A 20,660-nucleotide genomic window follows, 5' to 3' on the forward strand; every position below is an offset into this window, starting at 1 on the left:
CCCTCTACCAGTTATCATTCTCCATGACCACATCACTACTAGACTGAACCAAACCCCTCTACCAGTTATCATTCTCCACGACCACATCACTACTAGACTGAACCAAACCCCTCTACCAGTTATCATTCTCCACGACCACATCACTACTAGACTGAACCAAACCCCTCTACCAGTTATCATTCTCCACGACCACATCACTACTAGACTGAACCAAACCCCTCTACCAGTTATCATTCTCCACGACCACATCACTACTAGACTGAACCAAACCCCTCTACCAGTTATCATTCTCCACGACCACATCACTACTAGACTGAACCAAACCCCTCTACCAGTTATCATTCTCCATGACCACATCACTACTAGACTGAACCAAACCCCTCTACCAGTTATCATTCTCCACGACCACATCACTACTAGACTGAACCAAACCCCTCTACCAGTTATCATTCTCCACGACCACATCACTACTAGACTGAACCAAACCCCTCTACCAGTTATCATTCTCCACGACCACATCACTACTAGACTGAACCAAACCCCTCTACCAGTTATCATTCTCCACGACCACATCACTACTAGACTGAACCAAACCCCTCTACCAGTTATCATTCTCCACGACCACATCACTACTAGACTGAACCAAACCCCTCTACCAGTTATCATTCTCCACGACCACATCACTACTAGACTGAACCAAACCCCTCTACCAGTTATCATTCTCTACGACCACATCACTACTAGACTGAACCAAACCCCTCTACCAGTTATCATTCTCCACGACCACATCACTACTAGACTGAACCAAACCCCTCTACCAGTTATCATTCTCCACGACCACATCACTACTAGACTGAACCAAACCCCTCTACCAGTTATCATTCTCCACGACCACATCACTACTAGACTGAACCAAACCCCTCTACCAGTTATCATTCTCCACGACCACATCACTACTAGACTGAACCAAACCCCTCTACCAGTTATCATTCTCCACGACCACATCACTACTAGACTGAACCAAACCCCTCTACCAGTTATCATTCTCCATCACCTCATCACTACTAGACTGAACCAAACCCCTCTACCAGTTATCATTCTCCACGACCACATCACTACTAGACTGAACCAAACCCCTCTACCAGTTATCATTCTCCACGACCACACCACTACTAGACTGAACCAAACCCCTCTACCAGTTATCATTCTCCACGACCACATCACTACTAGACTGAACCAAACCCCTCTACCAGTTATCATTCTCCACGACCACATCACTACTAGACTGAACCAAACCCCTCTACCAGTTATCATTCTCCACGACCACATCACTACTAGACTGAACCAAACCCCTCTACCAGTTATCATTCTCTACGACCACATCACTACTAGACTGAACCAAACCCCTCTACCAGTTATCATTCTCCACGACCACATCACTACTAGACTGAACCAAACCCCTCTACCAGTTATCATTCTCCACGACCACATCACTACTACACTGAACCAAACCCCTCTACCAGTTATCATTCTCCACGACCACATCACTACTAGACTGAACCAAACCCCTCTACCAGTTATCATTCTCCACGACCACATCACTACTAGACTGAACCAAACCCCTCTACCAGTTATCATTCTCCACGACCACATCACTACTAGACTGAACCAAACCCCTCTACCAGTTATCATTCTCCACGACCACATCACTACTAGACTGAACCAAACCCCTCTACCAGTTATCATTCTCCACGACCACATCACTACTAGACTGAACCAAACCCCTCTACCAGTTATCATTCTCCATGACCACATCACTACTAGACTGAACCAAACCCCTCTACCAGTTATCATTCTCCACGACCACATCACTACTAGACTGAACCAAACCCCTCTACCAGTTATCATTCTCCACGACCACATCACTACTAGACTGAACCAAACCCCTCTACCAGTTATCATTCTCCACGACCACATCACTACTAGACTGAACCAAACCCCTCTACCAGTTATCATTCTCCACGACCACATCACTACTAGACTGAACCAAACCCCTCTACCAGTTATCATTCTCCATGACCACATCACTACTAGACTGAACCAAACCCCTCTACCAGTTATCATTCTCCACGACCACATCACTACTAGACTGAACCAAACCCCTCTACCAGTTATCATTCTCCACGACCACATCACTACTAGACTGAACCAAACCCCTCTACCAGTTATCATTCTCCACGACCACATCACTACTAGACTGAACCAAACCCCTCTACCAGTTATCATTCTCCACGACCACATCACTACTAGACTGAACCAAACCCCTCTACCAGTTATCATTCTCCACGACCACATCACTACTAGACTGAACCAAACCCCTCTACCAGTTATCATTCTCCACGACCACATCACTACTAGACTGAACCAAACCCCTCTACCAGTTATCATTCTCCATGACCACATCACTACTAGACTGAACCAAACCCCTCTACCAGTTATCATTCTCCACGACCACATCACTACTAGACTGAACCAAACCCCTCTACCAGTTATCATTCTCCACGACCACATCACTACTAGACTGAACCAAACCCCTCTACCAGTTATCATTCTCCACGACGACATCACTACTAGACTGAACCAAACCCCTCTACCAGTTATCATTCTCCACGACCACATCACTACTAGACTGAACCAAACCCCTCTACCAGTTATCATTCTCCACGACCACATCACTACTAGACTGAACCAAACCCCTCTACCAGTTATCATTCTCCACGACCACATCACTACTAGACTGAACCAAACCCCTCTACCAGTTATCATTCTCCACGACCACATCGCTACTAGACTGAACCAAACCCCTCTACCAGTTATCATTCTCCACGACCACATCGCTACTAGACTGAACCAAACCCCTCTACCAGTTATCATTCTCCACGACCACATCACTACTAGACTGAACCAAACCCCTCTACCAGTTATCATTCTCCACGACCACATCACTACTAGACTGAACCAAAACCCTCTACCAGTTATCATTCTCCACGACCACATCACTACTAGACTGAACCAAACCCCTCTACCAGTTATCATTCTCCACGACCACATCACTACTAGACTGAACCAAACCCCTCTACCAGTTATCATTCTCCACGACCACATCACTACTAGACTGAACCAAACCCCTCTACCAGTTATCATTCTCCATCACATCACTACTAGACTGAACCAAACCCCTCTACCAGTTATCATTCTCCACGACCACATCGCTACTAGACTGAACCAAACCCCTCTACCAGTTATCATTCTCCACGACCACATCACTACTAGACTGAACCAAACCCCTCTACCAGTTATCATTCTCCACGACCACATCACTACTAGACCCAAACCCCTCTACCAGTTATCATTCTCCACGACCACATCACTACTAGACTGAACCAAACCCCTCTACCAGTTATCATTCTCCATGACCACATCACTACTAGACTGAACCAAACCCCTCTACCAGTTATCATTCTCCACGACCACATCACTACTAGACTGAACCAAACCCCTCTACCAGTTATCATTCTCCACGACCACATCACTACTAGACTGAACCAAACCCCTCTACCAGTTATCATTCTCCACGACCACATCACTACTAGACTGAACCAAACCCCTCTACCAGTTATCATTCTCCACGACCACATCACTACTAGACTGAACCAAACCCCTCTACCAGTTATCATTCTCCATGACCACATCACTACTAGGCTGAACCAAACCCCTCTACCAGTTATCATTCTCCACGACCACATCACTACTAGACTGAACCAAACCCCTCTACCAGTTATCATTCTCCACGACCACATCACTACTCATCTGAACCAAACCCCTCTACCAGTTATCATTCTCCACGACCACATCACTACTAGACTGAACCAAACCCCTCTACCAGTTATCATTCTCCACGACCACATCACTACTAGACTGAACCAAACCCCTCTACCAGTTATCATTCTCCACGACCACATCACTACTAGACTGAACCAAACCCCTCTACCAGTTATCATTCTCCATGACCACATCACTACTAGACTGAACCAAACCCCTCTACCAGTTATCATTCTCCACGACCACATCACTACTAGACTGAACCAAACCCCTCTACCAGTTATCATTCTCCACGACCACATCACTACTAGACTGAACCAAACCCCTCTACCAGTTATCATTCTCCACGACCACATCACTACTAGACTGAACCAAACCCCTCTACCAGTTATCATTCTCCATGACCACATCACTACTAGACTGAACCAAACCCCTCTACCAGTTATCATTCTCCACGACCACATCACTACTAGACTGAACCAAACCCCTCTACCAGTTATCATTTTCCACGACCACATCACTACTAGACTGAACCAAACCCCTCTACCAGTTATCATTCTCCATGACCACATCACTACTAGACTGAACCAAACCCCTCTACCAGTTATCATTCTCCACGACCACATCACTACTAGACTGAACCAAACCCCTCTACCAGTTATCATTCTCCACGACCACATCACTACTAGACTGAACCAAACCCCTCTACCAGTTATCATTCTCCACGACCACATCACTACTAGACTGAACCAAACCCCTCTACCAGTTATCATTCTCCACGACCACATCACTACTAGACTGAACCAAACCCCTCTACCAGTTATCATTCTCCACGACCACATCACTACTAGACTGAACCAAACCCCTCTACCAGTTATCATTCTCCACGACCACATCACTACTAGACTGAACCAAACCCCTCTACCAGTTATCATTCTCCACGACCACATCACTACTAGACTGAACCAAACCCCTCTACCAGTTATCATTCTCCATGACCACATCACTACTAGACTGAACCAAACCCCTCTACCAGTTATCATTCTCCACGACCACATCACTACTAGACTGAACCAAACCCCTCTACCAGTTATCATTCTCCACGACCACATCACTACTAGACTGAACCAAACCCCTCTACCAGTTATCATTCTCCATGACCACATCACTACTAGACTGAACCAAACCCCTCTACCAGTTATCATTCTCCACGACCACATCACTACTAGACTGAACCAAACCCCTCTACCAGTTATCATTCTCCACGACCACATCACTACTAGACTGAACCAAACCCCTCTACCAGTTATCATTCTCCACGACCACATCACTACTAGACTGAACCAAACCCCTCTACCAGTTATCATTCTCCATGACCACATCACTACTAGACTGAACCAAACCCCTCTACCAGTTATCATTCTCCATCACATCACTACTAGACTGAACCAAACCCCTCTACCAGTTATCATTCTCCACGACCACATCACTACTAGACCCAAACCCCTCTACCAGTTATCATTCTCCATGACCACATCACTACTAGACTGAACCAAACCCTCTACCAGTTATCATTCTCCATGACCACATCACTACTAGACTGAACCAAACCCCTCTACCAGTTATCATTCTCCATGACCACATCACTACTAGACTGAACCAAACCCCTCTACCAGTTATCATTCTCCATGACCACATCACTACTAGACTGAACCAAACCCCTCTACCAGTTATCATTCTCCATGACCACATCACTACTAGACTGAACCAAACCCCTCTACCAGTTATCATTCTCCACGACCACATCACTACTAGACTGAACCAAACCCCTCTACCAGTTATCATTCTCCACGACCACATCACTACTAGACTGAACCAAACCCCTCTACCAGTTATCATTCTCCACGACCACATCACTACTAGACTGAACCAAACCCCTCTACCAGTTATCATTCTCCACGACCACATCACTACTAGACCCAAACCCCTCTACCAGTTATCATTCTCCATGACCACATCACTACTAGACTGAACCAAACCCCTCTACCAGTTATCATTCTCCATGACCACATCACTACTAGACCCAAACCCCTCTACCAGTTATCATTCTCCATGACCACATCACTACTAGACTGAACCAAACCCCTCTACCAGTTATCATTCTCCACGACCACATCACTACTAGACTGAACCAAACCCCTCTACCAGTTATCATTCTCCATGACCACATCACTACTAGACTGAACCAAACCCCTCTACCAGTTATCATTCTCCACGACCACATCACTACTAGACTGAACCAAACCCCTCTACCAGTTATCATTCTCCACGACCACATCACTACTAGACTGAACCAAACCCCTCTACCAGTTATCATTCTCCACGACCACATCACTACTAGACTGAACCAAACCCCTCTACCAGTTATCATTCTCCACGACCACATCACTACTAGACTGAACCAAACCCCTCTACCAGTTATCATTCTCCATGACCACATCACTACTAGACTGAACCAAACCCCTCTACCAGTTATCATTCTCCATGACCACATCACTACTAGACCCAAACCCCTCTACCAGTTATCATTCTCCACGACCACATCACTACTAGACTGAACCAAACCCCTCTACCAGTTATCATTCTCCATGACCACATCACTACTAGACTGAACCAAACCCCTCTACCAGTTATCATTCTCCACGACCACATCACTACTAGACTGAACCAAACCCCTCTACCAGTTATCATTCTCCACGACCACATCACTACTAGACTGAACCAAACCCCTCTACCAGTTATCATTCTCCACGACCACATCACTACTAGACTGAACCAAACCCCTCTACCAGTTATCATTCTCCATGACCACATCACTACTAGACTGAACCAAACCCCTCTACCAGTTATCATTCTCCACGACCACATCACTACTAGACTGAACCAAACCCCTCTACCAGTTATCATTCTCCACGACCACATCACTACTAGACTGAACCAAACCCCTCTACCAGTTATCATTCTCCATGACCACATCACTACTAGACTGAACCAAACCCCTCTACCAGTTATCATTCTCCACGACCACATCACTACTAGACTGAACCAAACCCCTCTACCAGTTATCATTCTCCACGACCACATCACTACTAGACTGAACCAAACCCCTCTACCAGTTATCATTCTCCACGACCACATCACTACTAGACCCAAACCCCTCTACCAGTTATCATTCTCCATGACCACATCACTACTAGACTGAACCAAACCCCTCTACCAGTTATCATTCTCCACGACCACATCACTACTAGACTGAACCAAACCCCTCTACCAGTTATCATTCTCCATGACCACATCACTACTAGACTGAACCAAACCCCTCTACCAGTTATCATTCTCCACGACCACATCACTACTAGACTGAACCAAACCCCTCTACCAGTTATCATTCTCCACGACCACATCACTACTAGACTGAACCAAACCCCTCTACCAGTTATCATTCTCCACGACCACATCACTACTAGACTGAACCAAACCCCTCTACCAGTTATCATTCTCCACGACCACATCACTACTAGACTGAACCAAACCCCTCTACCAGTTATCATTCTCCACGACCACATCACTACTAGACTGAACCAAACCCCTCTACCAGTTATCATTCTCCACGACCACATCACTACTAGACTGAACCAAACCCAAGGCCAAGGATAATTTTAACCCTTAGCTGGCATATCAACTAGATTTCAGGTGTGTTTCTTCCATACCTACAGGATATTTCTGCTGTGGAAGTGTAGGACATAGTATACACTGTACCACTGTAGATTACAGCTGAAGGGAACTGCAGGTCAGTTTAGAACAGGTTGAGTGGATCTGCCAAAAGGAAATGTAGGTATTTGTGGATCAGCTCTGAAAACAAAATAGTTATTCCAGCGCTGGTCCCGAGAACGATGTTGTCCGGCTGGTTCTCAGGCTCAGTCTAAAGGTCAGCAGGTCTGCTGGACAATATCTCGCTCGGGCCAGAGCTAGCAAAGCCTACCGTCTGACCTGTCACAGGATTCTCCCACCAGACTGTCATCTACATTCATTTCCTAACAGAAAGAGTTTCTCTGTAGCTGCCCAGCTGGTGATCCTCTCCTCTGACCGCTCAGTTCTCTAGTGGATTCGTAGAGTTATAAACACTAGAATGGCTTCTAGAGTGACCTCATTACTGTTTTCAACTCTATGATTCAGCCCTACTGAGATGAATGTGGACATTATTTAGTTCCATAGAATCCCTCTGTAGGAGACATCTCTACTGACTCTAACCTCCTTTCTCTGCTTTCTCTTTCTTTCTCTCTCTCTCTCTCTCTCTCTCTCTCTCTCTCTCTCCCTCTCTCTCTCTCTCTCTCTCTCTCTCTCTCTCTCTCTCTCTCTCTCTCTCTCTCTCTCTCTCTCTCTCTCTCTCTCTCTCTCTCTCTCTCTCTCTCTCTCTTCTCTCTCTCTCTCTCCCTCCCCTCTCTCTCTCTCTCTCTCTCTCTCTCTCGCTCTCTCTCTCGCTCTCTCTCTCTCTCTCTCTCTCTCTCTCTCTCTCTCTCTCTCTCTCTCTGTCTCTCTCTCTCTCTCTCTCTCTCTGTCTCTCTCTCTCTCTCTCTCTTTCTTTCTCTCTTTCTCTCTCTCTCTCTCTCTCTCTCTCTGTCTCTCTGTCTCTCTCTCTCTGTCTCTCGCTCTCCTTCTCTCTCTCTCTCTTTCTCTCTCTCTCTCCCTCCATCCATCCCTCTCTCTATCTCTCCCTCCAGAGGAGTTCAGGGTCAGAGCTGCAGGAGATCATGCGGCGGCGTCAGGAGAAGCTGTCGCTCACAGCCTGTGACTCAGGGGTGGAGTCATTCGATGAGGGCAGCAGCCACTGAACCCTCCAGGCCACACCCACCTGTCTCATGACCAGGCCCCTTTATGTTGTCACGGTTTCTGTTTCCAGGACGCCACGGAGCGCGCCCAGTTCGCTGAGATCATGAGACGCCGACAGGAGCTTCTGGAGCAGTCACCGTAGAAGGAAAGAAACACTAGACAGACAGACTGAAGCCTTCAACATGGACTACAGCACACAGAGTTAGCATCCCCGCTGTGATGCCTGATGGAAATAACTACACTTCAATCAACTATTGTCTTTGATTCAAATGTACTATAGCACACAGAGTTAGCATCCCCACTGTGATGCCTGATGGGAATAACTACACTTCAATCAACTACTGTCTTTGATTCAGTTATTTGTTGCACAGGATGGTGGGAAAACTAGCAGCAGAAAATGTTTCCACCTGATTGGACCAGAGTTATTCTAGCTACAGGTGTAAAGTTGTCTTTGGGCGGTGTAGAGGATAACACTGGACAGAGAATGGATCAGGTGGTCTTGAGATACAGACAAATGGAACCAACCAAAATAACCACCGTCTGTGACTAGATTCTGATCTACAGTATTTCAGATATTGAATGATAGATGTTAATAATAACCAATTGTTTAATATGATCATTATTGTGTAAATCTTCTGGTTTGCTGGCAAAGAGAATAATATGATATTTATGTATATCCTCTTTTATGTTATGGTAATGCCAAAAGAGTAACTTAATGCAAATTACATTGGTCAAATGAATTTCAGATACAGGCAGAGTTTAGAGTGTAAAGATATTTGTTTCCTAATAAGGTGCATCAGATAATATTTACTGAAGGTTTTGACCGTCTCCATGGCGGCCCTGTTGATGAGGATGGGGGCGTTCCCTGGTTCCTCCTGAAGTCCACAATCGGCTCCTTTGTTTTGCTGACGTTGAGGGAGAGGGTGTTTGCCTGATCACCAACAACGACGATACGGCCTACAGAGAGGAGGTAGGCACTCTGACGGCGTGGTGCCAGGTAAACACCCTCTCCCTCAACGTCAGACCAGTAGAGGCCCCTGCATCAGATCCAATATGGAGACCCAGTGGCCCTGCCAGACCAGTAGAGGCCCCTGCATCAGATCCAATATGGAGACCCAGTGGCCCTGCCAGACCAGTAGAGGCCCCTGCATCAGATCCAATATGGAGACCCAGTGGCCCTGCCAGACCAGTAGAGGCCCCTGCATCAGATCCAATATGGAGACCCAGTGGCCCTGCCAGACCAGTAGAGGCCCCTGCATCAGATCCAATATGGAGACCCAGTGGCCCTGCCAGACCAGTAGAGGCCCCTGCATCAGATCCAATATGGAGACCCAGTGGCCCTGCCAGACCAGTAGAGGCCCCTGCATCAGATCCAATATGGAGACCCAGTGGCCCTGCCAGACCAGTAGAGGCCCCTGCATCAGATCCAATATGGAGACCCAGTGGCCCTGTTAGACCAGTAGAGGCCCCTGCATCAGATCCAATATGGAGACCCAGTGGCCCTGCCAGACCAGTAGAGGCCCCTGCATCAGATCCAATATGGAGACCCAGTGGCCCTGTTAGACCAGTAGAGGCCCCTGCATCAGATCCAATATGGAGACCCAGTGGCCCTGTTAGACCAGTAGAGGCCCCTAGCTGCCAGGTCTTTAAGTTAATGTTGCCAACGCTAAACGCTTTGGTTAATGAATGATCATGTAGAGATAATATATATATATATATATATATATATATATATAAGAAATGTATTTTTAAGGAGTAGCACGTTCTTTTAATATGTTTTTTCTCCATTGTCTTCCAGAATAGATGTGCAATTTGCAAAACGTTGTTTGTGTCAATCAAGGTCAAATACACATGGATGTGTTTTGGGGGGAGATTATGTTATAACTAGTTCTAATTGTATGTGTATCGTCATGGTGCCTTTTTCACATAAATCTGCTAATTCTGCAATAAACAGTCATTTTAGAAACCAGATCCAGCAAAACAAAAAAGTTGTCCATCTTGTAGCACCTTGTAGAGAATCACAAGTCATGTATTCACTGCATTTGAGAAGGCACACAATCTGTCTCACAACAACAACTGATATTGCAACATTTTATTTTTTTTCCAAGACACACACACACACACACACACATACATACATTAAAACTCTGTGACGATAATCCTAGTACCAGATCATCCCTCTAATTTAAGTGACACAATGCACAAGAATGGCACCAATGACAAACAAGCCTGACTGGACTGACGCACACTGAGCAAGAGAGAATTGTAAAATGTGTACAGTAACCAACTATAAATGTGTGTTTTCTCTGTCAGTAGTTCTGACAGCCAGCAGACCAAAGTGCTGTTTCCCTCCCTGGTCACAGCCAGGCATACTGTCCAACCCTCCCAGCCAGCAGACCAAAGTGCTGTTTCCCTCCCTGGTCCCAGCCAGGCATACTGGCCAACCCTCCCAGCCAGCAGACCAAAGTGCTGTTTCCCTCCCTGGTCACAGCCAGGCATACTGTCCAACCCTCCCAGCCAGGCATACTGTCCAACCCTCCCAGCCAGGCATACTGTCCAACCCTCCCAGCCAGGCATACTGTCCAACCCTCCCAGCCAGCAGACCAAAGTGCTGTTTCCCTCCCTGGTCACAGCCAGGCATACTGTCCAACCCTCCCAGCCAGCAGACCAAAGTGCTGTTTCCCTCCCTGGTCACAGCCAGGCATACTGTCCAACCCTCCCAGCCAGCAGACCAAAGTGCTGTTTCCCTCCCTGGTCACAGCCAGGCATACTGGCCAACCCTCCACACAGTGGCTTTTGTCCCAAATGATACCCTGTTTTCTAGAACAGTGTTTCCCAACTCCGGTCCTCCAGTACTCCCAACAGTGTTTCCCAACTCCGGTCCTCCAGTACTCCCAACAGTGTTTCCCAACTCCGGTCCTCCAGTACTCCCAACAGTGTTTCCCAACTCCGGTCCTCCAGTCCTCCCAACAGTGTTTCCCAACTCCGGTCCTCCAGTACTCCCAACAGTGTTTCCCAACTCCGGTCCTCCAGTACTCCCAACAGTGTTTCCCAACTCCGGTCCTCCAGTACTCCCAACAGTGTTTCCCAACTCCGGTCCTCCAGTACTCCCAACAGTGTTTCCCAACTCCGGTCCTCCAGTACTCCCAACAGTGTTTCCCAACTCCAGTCCTCCAGGAGAAGCACACCTGACAACACCCTTGACAAGTTGAGGACTGGAGTTGGGCTGTTGGGGGTACTGGAGGACTGGAGTTGGGCTGTTGGGGGGTACTGGAGGACTGGAGTTGGGCTGTTGGGGGATACTGGAGGACTGGAGTTGTGCTGTTGGGGGGTACTGGAGGACTGGAGTTGGGCTGTTGGAGGACTGGAGGACTGGAGTTGGGCTGTTGGGGGTCCTGGAGGACTGGAGTTGGGCTGTTGGGGGTACTGGAGGACTGGAGTTGGGCTGTTGGGGAATACTGGAGGACTGGAGTTGGGCTGTTGGAGGACTGGAGGACTGGAGTTGGGCTGTTGGGGGTGCTGGAGGACTGGAGTTGGGCTGTTGGGGGTGCTGGAGGACTGGAGTTGGGCTGTTGGAGGACTGGAGGACTGGAGTTTGGCTGTTGGGGGTACTGGAGGACTGGAGTTGGGCTGTTGGGGATACTGGAGGACTGGAGTTGGGCTGTTGGGGGTACTGGAGGACTGGAGTTGGGCTGTTGGGGATACTGGAGGACTGGAGTTGGGCTGTTGGGGATACTGGAGGACTGGAGTTTGGCTGTTGGAGGTGCTGGAGGACTGGAGTTGGGCTGTTGGGGGTACTGGAGGACTGGAGTTGGGCTGTTGGGGGGACTGGAGGACTGGAGTTGGGCTGTTGGGGGTACTGGAGGACTGGAGTTGGGCTGTTGGGGGTACTGGAGGACTGGAGTTGGGCTGTTGGGGGGTACTGGAGGACTGGAGTTGGGCTGTTGGGGGGTACTGGAAGACTGGAGTTGGGCTGTTGGGGGTACTGGAGGACTGGAGTTGGGCTGTTGGGGATACTGGAGGACTGGAGTTGGGCTGTTGGAGGACTGGAGTTGGGCTGTTGGGGGTCCTGGAGGACTGGAGTTGGGCTGTTGGGGGATACTGGAGGACTGGAGTTGGGATGTTGGAGGACTGGAGGACTGGAGTTTGGCTGTTGGAGGACTGGAGGACTGGAGTTGGGCTGTTGGGGGTACTGGAGGACTGGAGTTGGGCTGTTGGGGTACTGGAGGACTGGAGTTGGGCTGTTGGGGGGTACTGGAGGACTGGAGTTGGGCTGTTGGGGGATACTGGAGGACTGGAGTTGTGCTGTTGGGGGGTACTGGAGGACTGGAGTTGGGCTGTTGGAGGACTGGAGGACTGGAGTTGGGCTGTTGGGGGTCCTGGAGGACTGGAGTTGGGCTGTTGGGGGTACTGGAGGACTGGAGTTGGGCTGTTGGGGAATACTGGAGGACTGGAGTTGGGCTGTTGGAGGACTGGAGGACTGGAGTTGGGCTGTTGGGGGTGCTGGAGGACTGGAGTTGGGCTGTTGGGGGTGCTGGAGGACTGGAGTTGGGCTGTTGGAGGACTGGAGGACTGGAGTTTGGCTGTTGGGGGTACTGGAGGACTGGAGTTGGGCTGTTGGGGATACTGGAGGACTGGAGTTGGGCTGTTGGGGGTACTGGAGGACTGGAGTTGGGCTGTTGGGGATACTGGAGGACTGGAGTTGGGCTGTTGGGGATACTGGAGGACTGGAGTTTGGCTGTTGGAGGTGCTGGAGGACTGGAGTTGGGCTGTTGGGGGTACTGGAGGACTGGAGTTGGGCTGTTGGGGGGACTGGAGGACTGGAGTTGGGCTGTTGGGGGTACTGGAGGACTGGAGTTGGGCTGTTGGGGGTACTGGAGGACTGGAGTTGGGCTGTTGGGGGGTACTGGAGGACTGGAGTTGGGCTGTTGGGGGGTACTGGAAGACTGGAGTTGGGCTGTTGGGGGTACTGGAGGACTGGAGTTGGGCTGTTGGGGATACTGGAGGACTGGAGTTGGGATGTTGGAGGACTGGAGGACTGGAGTTTGGCTGTTGGGGGGACTGGAGGACTGGAGTTGGGCTGTTGGAGGACTGGAGGACTGGAGTTGGGCTGTTGGGGGTACTGGAGGACTGGAGTTGGGCTGTTGGGGGTACTGGAGGACTGGAGTTGGGCTGTTGGGGGTACTGGAGGACTGGAGTTGGGAAACACTGCTCTATATAGTGTACTACTTGTGGTCTAAAGGAGTACACTATGCAGGGATAGGTAGTCATTTGGGACGCATCCTTTCCACGCCAGCAGGAAGATAAGATGCCGTAAGACCCTTCCGTTCAAACAAACTGTTACTGCAGCTATGATAAAATAACCTTCTGGCTCATGTTATGCTCATTCAAATACTACAGTTACAGAATGACTTGGTAATACATGTAGAAACGGACTAGCTGTAGTCGTCAGGACTATATACAGTGTGTCAGATAGAGAACCGCGGTAACACAACCTCTGTCATTCTGTCATGTAACTAGGGTTGCAACATTCTGATAACTTCCCAGGTTTTCCAGAAATCCTGTTTGGAGGATTACGGATTTCCTTCTTATTCAAAATCAAATCACATTTTTATTTGTCACATACAACGTTTAGCAGATGTTATTGCGGGTGTAGCGAAATCCTTGCGTTTCCCTCCTGACTCTGGGAATAACCCTAAACCCATGTAATGTAACCTAGGTAATGTAAGGTCAATATGAGGTCAGGGTGGTTGACCCTTCACCTCTGTAAACGCTTGGTGCTCCTCTAACTAAGGAGTGGACAGACAGACGGATGAGGTGGAGATGGAGGGCCAGTCCAATCGGCCTAGCTCTAACCCAGGAGCTCCTCTAAGGAGTGGACAGACAGACGGATGAGGGGAAGATGGAGGGCCAGTCCAATCGGCCTAGCTCTAACCCAGGAGCTCCTCTAAGGAGTGGACAGACAGACGGATGAGGGGAAGATGGAGGGCCAGTCCAATCGGCCTAGCTCTAACCCAGGAGCTCCTCTAAGGAGTGGACAGACAGACGGATGAGGGGAAGATGGAGGGCCAGTCCAATCGGCCTAGCTCTAACCCAGGAGCTCCTCTAAGGAGTGGACAGACAGACGGATGAGGGGAAGATGGAGGGCCAGTCCAATCGGCCTAGCTCTAACCCAGGAGCTGCTGCTCCAACAATCAAGTTCATGTCATGATCCCCCTTTTTTTTTAGTAAACACTGAACTGTTTGATAATGTACCTCAATAATAATGTACCTTGGTAATTCTGAGCTAGAGTGAGAGAGAAAAAAGATATATATATGTTGATTTGATATTTTTTAGGTTATTCCATTTCCTTACTGTCCAGAGGTCCCATATAGATTGAGGTAAACTGGACATCACATCCTAGTGGAGGTTCCCTCTCCCCTGTGACATCAGAACTGTGCTGTCTGTAGGTCTGATGTCATCACCAGGAGACACAGGAAGTGCCTGATCTGATGGGCACATTTACAACATGCACCGTTCATGTCTCAACACCTGATTGCAACTATTGCAATTACATACCCTGGTAAACAAATGACAGTTAAAACACCTCCCCGTCTTCTAGAAGACATCCCTCTTGTTGATTCAGTAAAGAGGTTTAAATGACAGTTAAACACCTCCCCGTCTTCTAGAAGACATCCCTCTTGTTGATTCAGTAAAGAGGTTTAAATGACAGTTAAAACACCTCCCCGTCTTCTAGAAGACATCCCTCTTGTTGATTCAGTAAAGAGGTTTCAATGACAGTTAAACACCTCCCCGTCTTCTAGAAGACATCCCTCTTGTTGATTCAGTAAAGAGGTTTAAATGACAGTTAAACACCTCCCCGTCTTCTAGAAGACATCCCTCTTGTTGATTCAGTAAAGAGGTTTAAATGACAGTTAAACACCTCCCCGTCTTCTAGAAGACATCCCTCTTGTTGATTCAGTAAAGAGGTTTAAATGACAGTTAAACACCTCCCCGTCTTCTAGAAGACATCCCTCTTGTTGATTCAGTAAAGAGGTTTAAATGACAGTTAAACACCTCCCCGTCTTCTAGAAGACATCCCTCTTGTTGATTCAGTAAAGAGGTTTAAATGACAGTTAAAACACCTCCCCGTCTTCTAGAAGACATCCCTCTTGTTGATTCAGTAAAGAGGTTTAAATGACAGTTAAAACACCTCCCCGTCTTCTAGAAGACATCCCTCTTGTTGATTCAGTAAAGAGGTTTAAATGACAGTTAAACACCTCCCCGTCTTCTAGAAGACATCCCTCTCGTTGATTCAGTAAAGAGGTTTAAATGACAGTTAAACACCTCCCCGTCTTCTAGAAGACATCCCTCTTGTTGATTCAGTAAAGAGGTTTAAATGACAGTTAAACACCTCCCCGTCTTCTAGAAGACATCCCTCTCGTTGATTCAGTAAAGAGGTTTAAATGACAGTTAAACACCTCCCCGTCTTCTAGAAGACATCCCTCTTGTTGATTCAGTAAAGAGGTTTAAATGACAGTTAAACACCTCCCCGTCTTCTAGAAGACATCCCTCTCGTTGATTCAGTAAAGAGGTTTAAATGACAGTTAAACACCTCCCCGTCTTCTAGAAGACATCCCTCTTGTTGATTCAGTAAAGAGGTTTAAATGACAGTTAAACACCTCCCCGTCTTCTAGAAGACATCCCTCTCGTTGATTCAGTAAAGAGGTTTAAATGACAGTTAAACACCTCCCCGTCTTCTAGAAGACATCCCTCTTGTTGATTCAGTAAAGAGGTTTAAATGACAGTTAAACACCTCCCCGTCTTCTAGAAGACATCCCTCTTGTTGATTCAGTAAAGAGGTTTAAATGACAGTTAAACACCTCCCCGTCTTCTAGAAGACATCCCTCTTGTTGATTCAGTAAAGAGGTTTAAATGACAGTTAAACACCTCCCCGTCTTCTAGAAGACATCCCTCTTGTTGATTCAGTAAAGAGGTTTAAATGACAGTTAAACACCTCCCCGTCTTCTAGAAGACATCCCTCTTGTTGATTCAGTAAAGAGGTTTAAATGACAGTTAAACACCTCCCCGTCTTCTAGAAGACATCCCTCTTGTTGATTCAGTAAAGAGGTTTAAATGACAGTTAAACACCTCCCCGTCTTCTAGAAGACATCCCTCTTGTTGATTCAGTAAAGAGGTTTAAATGACAGTTAAACACCTCCCCGTCTTCTAGAAGACATCCCTCTTGTTGATTCAGTAAAGAGGTTTAAATGACAGTTAAACACCTCCCCGTCTTCTATACCAGACAAGGTGTGGTAGCCTCCCGAGTGGCGCAGTGGTCTAAGGCTGTGCCACTAGAGATCTTGGTTCGAATCCAGGCTCTGTCGTAGCCGGCCGCGACCGGGAGACCCATGGGGCAGCGCACAATTGGCCCAGCGTCGTCCAGGGTAGGGGAGGGAATGGCCGGCAGGGATGTAGCTCAGTTGGTAGAGCATGGCATTTACAACGCCAGGGTTGTGGGTTCGATTCCCACGGGGGGCCAGTATGAAATAAAATTTTAAAAAATAATATAATGTATGCACTCACTAACTGTAAGTCGCTCTGGATAAGAGCGTCTACTAAAATGTGTGTTATGATTCCACAGTACAGTAGACAGCATCAGCCTCAGGGCAGTGGGATGTGGACCAGACAGAAACACTAGGACAGTAGGCAGCATCAGCCTCAGGGCAGTGGGATGTGGACCAGACAGAAACACTAGGACAGTAGGCAGCATCAGCCTCAGGGCAGTGGGATGTGGACCAGACAGAAACACTAGGACAGCAGGCAGCATCAGCCTCAGGGCAGTGGGATGTGGACCAGACAGAAACACTAGGACAGCAGGCAGCATCAGCCTCAGGGCAGTGGGATGTGGACCAGACAGAAACACTAGGACAGCAGGCAGCATCAGCCTCAGGGCAGTGGGATGTGGACCAGACAGAAACACTAGGACAGCAGGCAGCATCAGCCTCAGGGCAGTGGGATGTGGACCAGACAGAAACACTAGGACAGCAGGCAGCATCAGCCTCAGGGCAGTGGGATGTGGACCAGACAGAAACACTAGGACAGCAGGCAGCATCAGCCTCAGGGCAGTGGGATGTGGACCAGACAGAAACACTAGGACAGCAGGCAGCATCAGCCTCAGGGCAGTGGGATGTGGACCAGACAGAAACACTAGGACAGCAGACAGCATCAGCCTCAGGGCAGTGGGATGTGGACCAGACAGAAACACTAGGACAGCAGACAGCATCAGCCTCAGGGCAGTGGGATGTGGACCAGACAGAAACACTAGGACAGCAGACAGCATCAGCCTCAGGGCAGTGGGATGTGGACCAGACAGAAACACTAGGACAGCAGACAGCATCAGCCTCAGTGCAGTGGGATGTGGACCAGACAGAAACACTAGGACAGCAGACAGCATCAGCCTCAGGGCAGTGGGATGTGGACCAGACAGAAACACTAGTACAGTAGGCATCAAATGGCCACAGCCAATCCAAGGCCTCAGGGCAAACACAACAATAGATCCACAGTCTAAACTGGCATTCCACAGTCTCTAGCCAATAGAAACACAGTCTCTAGATTAGAACACAGTCTCTAGCCAATAGAAACAGTCTCTAGGTTAGAACACAGTCTCTAGCCAATAGAAACAGTATCTAGGTTATAACACAGTCTCTAGCCAATAGAAACACAGTCTAGATTAGAACACTGTCTCTAGCCAATAGAGAGACACCTGTCTGTAACAGGCCTTTCCTCCAAGAGCAACCTGTCTGTAACAGGCCTTTCCTCCAAGAGCAACCTGTCTATAACAGGCCTTTCCTCCCAGAGCAACCTGTCTATAACAGGCCTTTCCTCCAGCTGTAACAGGCCTTTCCTCCCAGAGCAACCTGTCTGTAACAGGCCTGTCCTCCAAGAGCAACCTGTCTGTAACAGGCCTTTCCTCCCAGAGCAACCTGTCTGTAACAGGCCTTTCCTCCCAGAGCAACCTGTCTATAACAGGCCTTTCCTCCATCTGTAACAGGCCTTTCCTCCCACAGCAACCTGTCTGTAACAGGCCTTTCCTCCCAGAACAACCTGTCTGTAACAGGCCTTTCCTCCATCTGTAACAGGCCTTTCCTCCCAGAGCAACCTGTCTGTAACAGGCCTTTCCTCCATCTGTAACAGGCCTTTCCTCCCAGAGCAACCTGTCTGTAACAGGCCTTTCCTCCCAGAGCAACCTGTCTGTAACAGGCCTTTCCTCCATCTGTAACAGGCCTTTCCTCCCAGAGCAACCTGTCTGTAACAGGCCTTTCCTCCCAGAGCAACCTGTCTATAACAGGCCTTTCCTCCCAGAGCAACCTGTCTGTAACAGGCCTTTCCTCCCAGAGCAACCTGTCTGTAACAGGCCTTTCCTCCCAGAGCAACCTGTCTATAACAGGCCTTTCCTCCATCTGTAACAGGCCTTTCCTCCCAGAGCAACCTGTCTGTAACAGGCCTTTCCTCCCACAGCAACCTGTCTGTAACAGGCCTTTCCTCCCAGAGCAACCTGTCTGTAACAGGCCTTTCCTCCCAGAGCAACATGTCTGTAACAGGCCTTTCCTCCCACAGCAACCTGTCTGTAACAGGCCTTTCCTCCCACAGCAACCTGTCTGTAACAGGCCTTTCCTCCCAGAACAACCTGTCTGTAACAGGCCTTTCCTCCAGGTGTCTCTGGCCAGGATGGCAGTGTAACGTAGAGAATGGAAGCTTGTTGCAGCTGGAGACTGTGTCTGAGATGTGAAGCTTGTTGCAGCTGGAGACTGTGTCTGAGATGTGAAGCTTGTTGCAGCTGGAGTCGGTGTGTGAGATGTGAAGCTTGTTGCAGCTGGAGACTGTGTCTGAGATGTGAAGCTTGTTGCAGCTGGAGACTGTGTCTGAGATGTGAAGCTTGTTGCAGCTGGAGACTGTGTCTGAGATGTGAAGCTTGTTGCAGCTGGAGTCGGTGTGTGAGATGTGAAGCTTGTTGCAGCTGGAGACGGTGTGTGAGATGTGAACTAAGGGCAGCGGATGGACGGTGTGTGAGATGTGAACTAAGGGCAGCAGATGGACGGTGTTTGAGATGTGAACTAAGGGCAGCAGATGGACGGTGTTTGAGATGTGAACTAAGGGCAGCAGATGGACGGTGTTTGAGATGTGAACTAAGGGCAGCAGATGGACGGTGTTTGAGATGTGAACTAAGGGCAGCAGACGGACGGTGTTTGAGATGTGAACTAAGGGCAGCAGACGGACGGTGTTTGAGATGTGAACTAAGGGCAGCAGATGGACGGTGTTTGAGATGTGAACTAAGGGCAGCAGATGGACAGTATGCACATTAAAACAACCTGGAACACTACTGTCAAGCACACATCGGCCTCCTGCTAGCATTGTACCATAGCAGGTCTGCAACATTGTCCCATGGCAGGAAGGTAACAGACAGACAGACAGACAGACAGACAGGCAGACTGACAGGGAACATCAGGCCTGTGTACTGCTGTGTGTCAGCTGTTCCTGAAAGAGAAACATCAACTAAATGTTACAGTATTTGACCTGACCACTCTCAGTTAAGTTCCACTAAGTTGCTGTGTCAAGGACGGGTCCACACTCCCTCTAAACAAGGTATTGGTCATTTTATAAGAGACGTGTCATCACTCAGGGGGGGGTCATGCTACTGTCCCAAACCCCCCTGGTTCCCGACGTCTCTGTCAGTTCTGTTGTAGTTCTGCTGAAGGTTGAAGAGGGGAAACAACATCAACCTTCATAGCGCTAGAACTCCTGGTCAGTCTTGAGTCGGTGAACAAGGCTCCTTAAGGCTGTGTTCAATCCCATGCTTACAGAACTAACACCAATTAAAACTCAAATCCATCTTGATATTGTCCTC

The 20,660-nt window shown here is 48.5% G+C and overlaps 1 protein-coding gene across 1 annotated transcript in view; it reads left to right on the forward strand.

The window, feature by feature from the left end:
- The window catches only part of eps8a (EGFR pathway substrate 8a, signaling adaptor), a gene marked incomplete at its 5' end in the record, with an annotated part of 33,729 nt that extends 24,803 nt beyond the window's left edge, over positions 1 to 8,926 (forward strand). The window contains one exon of the mRNA XM_084190636.1: positions 8,664 to 8,926. Within this exon, the coding sequence (XP_084046762.1) occupies positions 8,664 to 8,774 (111 nt within the window). The remainder of the gene's footprint in view (positions 1 to 8,663) is intronic.
- Positions 8,927 to 20,660: the final 11,734 nt, after the last annotated feature.

This window comes from Coregonus lavaretus (assembly GCF_964263955.1).
Source record: "Coregonus lavaretus genome assembly, contig: HAP1_SCAFFOLD_2729, whole genome shotgun sequence".
In the NCBI taxonomy this organism is placed as follows: domain Eukaryota; kingdom Metazoa; phylum Chordata; class Actinopteri; order Salmoniformes; family Salmonidae; genus Coregonus; species Coregonus lavaretus.